The 10,435-nt window shown below is 31.6% G+C and overlaps 1 protein-coding gene across 1 annotated transcript in view; it reads left to right on the forward strand.

Annotated features, from left to right (window-relative positions):
* LOC106461670 (ALK tyrosine kinase receptor-like) overlaps positions 1-10,435 on the forward strand; it is a 92,076-nt gene that overhangs the window by 22,820 nt on the left and 58,821 nt on the right. The window contains exons 3-8 of the mRNA XM_022388930.1: positions 1,237-1,367; positions 1,890-2,012; positions 4,566-4,721; positions 6,933-7,066; positions 7,548-7,720; positions 9,563-9,657. Coding sequence (XP_022244638.1) covers positions 1,237-1,367; positions 1,890-2,012; positions 4,566-4,721; positions 6,933-7,066; positions 7,548-7,720; positions 9,563-9,657 — 812 coding nt within the window. The remainder of the gene's footprint in view (positions 1-1,236; positions 1,368-1,889; positions 2,013-4,565; positions 4,722-6,932; positions 7,067-7,547; positions 7,721-9,562; positions 9,658-10,435) is intronic.

A 10,435-nucleotide genomic window follows, 5' to 3' on the forward strand; every position in this document is an offset into this window, starting at 1 on the left:
GATTACTGTTGGTGGATATTTATAGGTATGGGTAAGCAGGTGATGGTATATATATATATATACAGACCAGAAGAGAGGCAACCAGCCATCCGCACTTGTCATCACAAGGGCTTTGTTTGGCTTTTTATAAAGCGTATAACGGGACTGACTGTTACTTTTACAACGCGTCCACAACTGTAAATGCGAAGCATGTTTAACGAGATTACGTTTTGGACTTCAGACTCTTCGATCTGCACCCAGCGCTAACCATAAGACCATGCGCAGCCTTGTTTAACGCAGCTTATACGACACATAGTCTAAGCGAATAACCAGGCGACAAGCACCAGCCCCATCCAATGGCTAATCATAAATGAATACTGACATTAACTGTCGAAAATATAAATCTTATACGGCTGAAAAACGGAACGTATTCAGCAGATATTATGGCTTGAACCTTGGACCTTTAGATCTTCAGCCCCGTAACGCTAATTCTTAGCCCAGCTAAAACACAATAGATAACTACACTTTTTATGTTACTTGATCAGTTCATAAATGTAGGAGACTTTTCGACTATTTTTCGCGGGATTGAAACCTGTCCTTCGTCGACCTGAATGTGAATGTAGAAACATTAGAACTATTTCACCACACGTGAAAACGGCTTAAGCAAAAATAGGTGTTACAAGGTGTTAGAAACCGAGTTTTGATACCTGTGGGGCTCATTGTATAGCTTTGTGCTTAACTTCAAACAACAACACTATCTGTTTAATTAAATTTATATGCTTTTTGAGAATAAATTTAGCAATAAAAATAACTTTTGCTACTTTTAACAATTACAATTTATTATTACTAAATAAGAAGAGAAAAAGAATCACAAGTTACTTCCCATAGTTTGTTTGCAGTTAAGCACAAAGCTACACAATGGGTTGGTTATCTGCGTCCTCTATGGGTATGTAAATCTGGTTTTTAGCGTTATAAGTCTTCAGACTTACCACTGTGCCAGTGGGAGGTTTACTTCACTTAAGTCAATAGGTTATACTGTTAAAAGACACGAAGTCAAACATTTGTAAAGAAATAACATCATACTTTGGAACAATTTTACTCATCTAGTTATCTGTGAAGATGTAATTTTCAAATGGTATTTCTCGTGGAAAGTATTAAGATATTAATGCAACTAGTTGGGTTGAGCTTATAATTTTTGTTTCCTATGTGATCCCATATTTAAGTACTATGAAATAATTAAGTATATCTGTTTTAAAGGTGGGAGAATTATAAGAAAACTATTGGCAGAATACCGAAACCGTTCCAAGTGATCATTGAGATAGAAGAAGGCTCAGAGTTTGCCGGCCACGTGGCTATTGATAACTTGCAGCTGAAACAGTGTGTTCGAGGTATGTAACCGTGCACTTTTTCTAATATTTCTTGTTTTACTAAATCCTGTAACCAATTTATAAAATGGCGGGATTAGAAACAGAAACTACAGTACTTTACAATTTTGATTTCACGACTTTATTTTCAAGAATTGTCAAAATATAGTACGAGAACATAAATTTACAATGTTTCATAACAATAATACACAGAGAGCATATAACACAAATTTTGTTTCATCTATATCAACTATATATGTTCTCAAAACTTTGAAATAGTACACTCATGGTCAGACAGGTAGGGAATATGAGTATTATGTATTTTATTTTATGGTAAACTTAGTACTGTCATTTGTCTTCACTTAGCTATGGATAAAATCCCAAAATAATATTTCCCCCGACATATTAATTTCCCAGTATTTCTTAGAATTTACTCAGATTTTGTAAAACGATTATTATTGTTTAATTAAGATGTTTATAATAAAATCTCTTAAAACTTAGCTGTGACAAAAAAGTTTAAAGCTTGGCTTCGTTTACTTTCTGTAGAAGCATACATTCCTTGTTCACCAAATCACTTCCAATGTGAAAGCAAATCCTGCATCAACCGAAACAAAGTGTGTGACATACACCTCGACTGTCAGGAAGGAGAAGACGAAGAACAGTCATGTGGTAATAATATAAGCTTGTTTTAAGGATCAAATATGGCCCAGGTTTTCCTTTGACGACCAGTCCACGAAGACTTGTTTACCAAATTACAAATATTGATATGTTTTCGAACATTCCCTGTACCCATTTAGACTATTGTTAAAACATCAAATCACAAATTTCAAGCTCAAAAATCAACATATAAATTAAAGATATTTTAACATAGATAGATATGTTAACATAGATCAGGAAATCTGAAAGTTTGATGGAAAGGCATAAAGGTAAAAACTTATAACTCAATTTCTCTAAAGATAAAACTCATAAGTAAACAAAATATATATATTGTAGAAATGTAGATTACAGAATAGTACGATTATTCATTCCCCTTTTTACTGTAACAAGATAAATACTAAAATATAAATTTATACGTTCTGAACATGCTACTATCTAATAAATTCATACATTCAAGTTGAACAGGCTACTATCTAATAAATTTATACATTCAATGTTCAGCTTGAATGTATAAACTTATTAGATACTAGCATGTTCAGCTTGAATGTATAAACTTATTAGATACTAGCATGTTCAGCTTGAATGTATAAACTTATTAGATACTAGCACGTTCAGCTTGAATGTATAAACTTATTAGATAGTAGCATGTTCAACTGCTAGTATCTAATAAGTTTATACATTCAAGCTGAACATGCTACTATCTAATAAGTTTATACATTCAAGCTGAACGTGCTAGTATCTAATAAGTTTATACATTCAAGCTGAACATGCTACTATCTAAAAGAACAATATAGATATATAACGTATTAACACGAGTGCATTGATATTATGTCAAAGTCAAACGAGTTTATTATTTTCAGACAACATTAAAGTAATATCGAAGCTGAACAAGTTAAATTTTACGTTAAGGTAACAGCGAAGCTGACCAAGATATTTCTTACTAGAGTACATTAAGATAATATTGTAACAGTTTACAGAAAAATAAATTAAAGAAAATAAAGCTGAATATGGCAGTTTATAGAAGAGTACATTAAGATAATATTGTAACAGTTTACAGAAAAATAAATTAAAGAAAATAAAGCTGAATATGGCAGTTTATAGAAGAGTACATTAAGGTAACATCGAAGCTGAACATTACAGTTTACAGAAAAATAAATTAAAGAAAATAAAGCTGAATATGGAAGTTTATAGAATAATACATTAAGGTAACATCGAAGCTGAACATTACAGTTTACAGAAAAATAAATTAAAGAAAATAAAGCTCAATACGGCAGTTTATAGAAGAGTACATTAAGGTAACATTGAAGCTGAACATTACAGTTTATAGAATAATAAATTAAAGAAAATAAAGCTCAATACGGCAGTTTATAGAAGAGTACATTAGGGTAACATCGAAGCTGAACATTACAGTTTACAGAAGAATAAATTAAAGAAAATAAAGCTGAATATGGCAGTTTAGTCTTGGATTATCTTATTCATCTAAGATGATACATTAACATATTGTTTTAGGACTGACTTCTTCAGTTAGTCTCGTAATTCTTCAGTTTAATAATTAATATCAATGTTTCGTTTGAAGGCTATTTTGTTGAGCATAATTGCAATGATAGTGTACTCATTGGTGGATTACCTAGTTCAGCTTACTAATGTAACATTCAGTGGATACTTAAGAGGAATGTATTGTTTCGCTACTACGTTATCTTAATGTTCTCTTCCGAAGGGTATCGCCTTCAATTTCGGTGTTGAGTTAATGAACTCCTGTAAGAATTAAGTTATTCAGTTTCAATACTACATTAAAATACACTGATAAGGACCATCGTATTCAGCTTCGATGTTACCTTAATGTATTCTTCTTGATTAAATTGAAGGTAGAACTCACCGGAGTAAATTAAGGTAACATTGAAGAATAACACGTTGATGTTTGTTATACCTAAGGTGAACTTCAGTGAAGTAACTTTAAATATACCCTTGATAATATGTCATGTTACATCTAAACTGATTAAGAATGTCTTCACGTTTTTTCTAAGCTTAACATTAATTTCCTTACTGTGGGTTTACGGCTGAAAGAATTGTTCTTTCTTCAGTTTTAGTGATCGCTTTTAAGGGTGAAAATATCGTTAACAGTGAAGATAACAGTAACAAGTGACGTCATAATTCGATTGTATCAAAATACGTTTTATATGACCTGACAATGTCACATTTAAAATTGCTCTGGTTTTGGTTTCCACAAGTTCAAAAACGTGTTACAGTGAACATCTGAAGTCTAGTTCAGGTTGAAGTTTTTATAACTAGTGCGTTCTCCACACGCTATACATAGAAATGTTTTGTTCAAACGTATAAAAGTTTAACGAATGCGTCTTTGGATTTGACGCAACACAACTCTCATTATGCGTTCGCAACTGGTATTAAAATGTTTAAAATATAATAGCTGGAGTTTATAGTTTATTCTACACGCAACTCGGAGGTAATGTGACTTTATTCAAAAGCAGTGTTTTTGTTAGTGGAATTTACTTTCTTTACGTTAAAATAACTTCTGAAACACGTGGAATTATTTTGTCTTCTTTACAGATGAAATCCCTGAAGGTGCTCGCTGCTCTTTCGAAGACGGAATGTGCGGTTGGGTTAGTGAGAGTAGAAGAGACAGTGAATGGAAGCTTCATTCTGGCCCTACACCTGTACCACGCACTGGCCCATCTGTAGACAACACCTTCCAAAACTCTACGGGTAACGTTCATATTATAATTCCTTTTTATCTTCCTAAGTTAGTTTCTTTATGCCGTATAATGTAAATAGCTAAATAAAATATTACAGGGGATTACTGCATGTTAATAGCTAGGTGTGACATCTTGACTGCAAAAACAACAACAACAAAAAACTCTGTATTATGCAGGCTCTTTTTAGTTGAAACGAAAAAAAAAGCAAAATGTTCTGATAAGATCCCCACTTTTGCTTTGCTGGTGTGCGAAAACTCGTGAGCTGTTAGAGGATGAAAATTCTACAATTTCACTAATTGTTTGTCATAAACATTTAGTGGTGGAGCTAATACACCCCTCTAATCACAAATTATAGATCAGATATACTTATAAACAATTAGCAATTTCACTAAAGATGTTTCTTCTGCATCTAAATATCATATAAGACTTTTAAATGTTTACGGTGTGAGTGTATTGGAAGTATTTAGACTTTTTAAAACCATAAAAAACACCTTACCAAATTCTTATTAATAGTTTAAACAAATCCAGTGTTTCTGCAACAGAGGTTGAACTGTATCACACATACTTTTTGTTTCAAAGTTATAGTCTTTGATAAATCTTTATAGGCCCAGTAGGTGGACATTTTAAAATAAAAATTTAATTTTGATAGACAAATTATTTCAATATTTCAGCTCATTTGGAAATTCGTGAATGTATGCTTTTACAATAAACTTCTCATGTCATATTTATATTACAGCTAAAAGCTGTTACTATAACAATCATAATATAGAGTATGAGCAAGAACATTGCCTCCTTTTAGTTGAGATAACGCTATGCAAGATAAACCACTGAAATGCCTTTTAGTTGAGATAACGCTATGCAAGATAAAACACTGAAATGCCTTTTAGTTTAGATAATGCTATGCAAGATAAACCACTGAAATGTCTTTTAGTTTATATAACGCTATGCAAGATAAACCACTGAAATGTCTTTTAGTTCAGATTACGTTATGCAAGATAAACCACTGAAATGTTAATATGAATGATAATCTTCGATTCATTTAGGTTTCAAATTAACGAGAGTTGATCTTGTTCATGACTATTTTAATTACTCGTATACAAAATAAAGTATACAGAATAAAGAAATAAATACAAAATAAAACCACTAGAAATAGGTTCATCTGTGCACCATACTCTGCCTTTTTTAATACTGATTACCCTAATCACTTATAACTCTATTCATCTCACTTACACAGCCAGTTATTAGAGTTCTATCTTTATCAAATACTGTTACATATCTGAATATGATTTACGACATGTACATAACCAATTACTGCAACGTCTTTAAACTTGATAAGTCAGACTTATGTAATCAAATATTGTAAATACTGCTCACAATGCATGCTTTGCAACAATTGTTCCTAAAACTAGACAAACTCTAATTTGACAGAAGATGTAAGTAACGTAAGCTTTTATTTAGCTAGAACGAGCTGTAGAGTTGAGATTCAGTGGTTTTTCGTACCGTTGGGGCGCTAGGTGAGTTATAAAAGTGACGGTCATATTCCACTGCTCAATCTGACAGGAATAGCCTAAGAGTTGGCGGTGAGTAGTGTTGGCTACTGTTATCACTTCAAAATTAGGGACGGCTAGCAAATTCAACAAATAAATCATTTTTAAATATGCTCACTACAAATATTTAGTAAATGGCTTCGCCATGCGCACTTAAATCACAAAACATCACACGCTTTTAAACCCACGCCATCTACACACACTGAAAATAATGTTCATTACACATACTTGCCCCCAGTAGTACAGTGGTAAGTCTTCGGACTTATAACACTAGAAGCCGGGTTTCGATACTGGTGGCCACAGTATTGTGTAGCTTAACTACATACAAACACATTCTTAATCCGTCGTTCACCATGCACTTCCTTTCCTAAAGTAATCCAACGAGTCAGTCTATTGTTGCTTAAAGTAAAAAGAAGTTATGCCTGTAAATATTATAATTATATAATTTGACCAGCCTCTGTATATTTTTAATGCTGGAACAAGGAAGTAGAACACTGAAAATTTTCATTGAATAATAACATATCTTAAATTTTCATTTTATTAATTTGGATAAATTTCAAAAAATAGTGGATGCATTGTAAAAACTGCCAAGATATGTTGAACATAAGATTGTGCTAATAATATGTGTGAGATAAAATCTATTGCTCAGATCGTATAAACAACTTTTTTATTAGGTAAATACATGTGGGCTAGCTTTCACCCTAAACGTGCTCGTCTTGGACACGTGGCTATCATGAACAGTTCCATCTTCGAACCACCACCACTTTATCAATACGATGTTCATTCGAACTATTACAACTCGTGCCAGGTATGAAATAATCATCTCAGAGAGTAAGAAATATTATGTTTTTGAATATTAAACGTCTAAGTATTTTTACATTTAATAGTGCTAACATATTTGTTTTCTATTTTTTTACATTTTATTTTTGTTGGAAAAGCGTATCTTAACATTAAACGGTGTTTAATTAAATATTTCTTTAATAAAATTTTAGTACTTAATGTTATATCTATTTTATTTATTGAATTAAACATGTAACACATTAAGTTTATTGTTAATTTCTCATTAACTTTTCACACTAGTGCATAGTTTTTTCACACCCAGTGTAGTGTTAGAATAAGTTTCATATATATTGGACTGTTTAAGCGTTTTCGTTTATTAAATAGGCAGTATTGTACCTTTGTATCTTATAATACCAACAAATATTGCAATTTGTCGGCCGAAATTCAAGTTTGCTGCATTGGAGTAACTTGTGTTTCCTGTGGTTTTATCCAGTAATTTTTCTTCTAAGGTTCGGTTTTTCTACCATATGTACGGGAGTAACATGGGTGAGCTGATACTTTACGTCCAGGAACAGGATCCAGAATATTTATTTGACAGAAAGATCCTCCTGTGGAGAATCTATGGTAACCAAGGGAACCTCTGGAAAAGAGCTGCAGTTCCATTACCGAAATTACGTTCTAAGTAAACATGTATTTCACTTACAGCACAATAAGAGATAGAAATACGTAATGTTTAAGTTGTTTTTAGTATCTCTACTATTAGGACTTTACATTACATTTTCAATTAAATGTATCATTCAGCTTTTAATTTACTATTCAAACACTAAAGTCTACATTAAAAAACTTACTACACAAATAATGCTACGTCTTATCTTCTACTTTTGTACACCAGTTTTACGTACATGCATAATTTAAGTCACTAAAAGCTAGTTTAAACTTACACTCTATTTAAACCTCTATACGTGAAAGCATTGATAAATAGCAACTAATCAACCTGTACATTCCAGGTTTAATTATAGAACTATTTGTATCTCCAGCTATTATTGGAATTTTCCTCTTCGTATTTAATTTTCATCTCATGGTTATGAACCATAATTTGACCTGACCTTAAATTGCTATGGTACTCGTTTCAGTGTGAAAGTAAAGCACGTGTTATGCAATGTTCCGGTATTCACATTTCTCCATCAATGGCTCTCAGATCTACATCTCCAACACTGTTGTATTACGATGTATTATAGTTCCGTTAAAGAAAAATGGTCATGAATACACTTATACTAAAAAAACTGAAGATTTGGATACGAATTAAAACTGTATTGTTACTCATATATATATATATTGGTGTATATAATGTGTAACAACGACTTAGATTTATCCATTATGTTAATCTTCATAGCCTAGCATATAAACAGTTTTCTGTTGAGTTGATTAATAGGGTCGACATTGGGAATATGAGCATATGTTTTCCTTAATCAAAAGCACGACAATGAAACTGAATCAGACAAAACCGATATCTTAATATTTTCCTGAAATTTTACCGTATCAGTTTGACAGTAAAGTATATATTACGTCTTATAAAACTTATTTTTTTACATTGCTTTGATAGGGTAACCTTATTTTCCGTACCTTTGGTAATTGTTAACACGTTAAATAAAATACTTTTTGAAATAGACAACGAATGTTTCTTACCTGTGGTAACTATGACTGAATTAAATACAATCCTTTTTCAAATAGATGACGAAACATATTTCGTCTATAATGAGGAAAAAGACTTGTGTAATAGTTTCAGGCTTGTATGTGTGGTGTTAAGTACTTACAATTCAATAAAATTAACATTAAAAACAACGACATTGATAGATCATTGGAAAATAAACTTACTAGATATTAGTACCTAAATATCTATATAGTTCCCAAACAAAAAAGCATATATACATATATATATACTTTATGGTCTTGTATTAGATATTATCATCTTATTTCCATCTATTAGAATGTCTAAGAAAAACACTTTTGCTACACGCTGTTTCAAATAAATACCTTATTGTAAGAATTTAACATGTTTCAAATAAAGTAAAAAACTATGTATATTTAATATCTGCTAGCCAATGGATTTAAAGGAATTAAATACATAAACATTTCAGTATTCGAACTACATCAAATGCTGTTGTTGTTTGTAGTTAAGCACAAAGCTACACAAAGCCATTTGTGCTCTGCCCACCACGGGTATCGAAACCCGGTTTCCACATCAAATGCTACATTCAGAAATACTAATGCTTGAAGTATAATTTTCGACTCTACTTCAGGAAATTCTGTTCCTGTACTTTAATATACTCTCAAATTATTTGTTATAGTAATTCTTATAACAGTAGCCCCCTCCTAGTGGCACAGAGGTATGTCTTCGGACTTACAACGCTAGAAATTAGGTTTCGATACCCGTGGTGGGCAGAGCACTGATAGCTCATTGTGTAGCTTTGTGCTTAATAACAAAGAACAACATAGTAATATCATATATTTTAAATATTTCCAGTTTTCATCTACAGTTTGTCGCTACTCGAGGTCTCCGACATAGATGTGACATGGCGGTTGATGATTTATCACTCAGCCCAGAGTGTTTCGGTATCGGTAAGCCACTCAGTTCGTACTACAGACATTGTATTTATCTCTTCTCAAGAAAATCAAAATATTTATATCAAAATCCTTAATGACTTTCTATCTGTATTGGAAATATCAGGTTGAATTAGCAAATGTCTTGGATTATTAGAAACTGGATATGGCAGATATAGTGTGGCTGACATGTTATACATATTCTCCTATATTCTCCTATATAGTCCTTACAATTACTAATATGGCTTTCTCCCGTTAATGCTGTGGTTACAAGAAGACTAGCTTGTTGGTTCATTACTTTTCGCAAATAACTGTAAAGTTAATATTCAAATAAAATAATAACAGTAATAAAATAATAAATAAATAAACAGTGTCAAAGTAAAATAATAAAGTTGTGTTATTAAATGATACATAATAATTTGATTTGTAAATTATTTGATAAGATTAATAATAATTACAATTTACTTGCTTCATCTTATTCACATCCTATCAGTTGTTTTACATGAAAATTGATTATATATATATATATATATATATAACGCCTATGCCATTACTATCACTAGAATATCATTTCAAATTACCCTTCAATTGTCCGTATACATTTGTAAGTTTTGGATTCAGATAAAGTGCTTTCAATTTATAAAAGTATTTTATACTAAGAACCAACAAAAGGTTACTTATGTACTGAGCATTCATAATATAGAACGATTTCTCCTTCAAACAAAGTGAGGATCATATCTGTATTAATTCTATAGGTTGATATTATATTAAGAACAAAGTGAGGATCATATCTGTA

This window comes from Limulus polyphemus, unplaced genomic scaffold (assembly GCF_000517525.1).
Source record: "Limulus polyphemus unplaced genomic scaffold, Limulus_polyphemus-2.1.2 Scaffold40, whole genome shotgun sequence".
Classification (NCBI taxonomy): domain Eukaryota; kingdom Metazoa; phylum Arthropoda; class Merostomata; order Xiphosura; family Limulidae; genus Limulus; species Limulus polyphemus.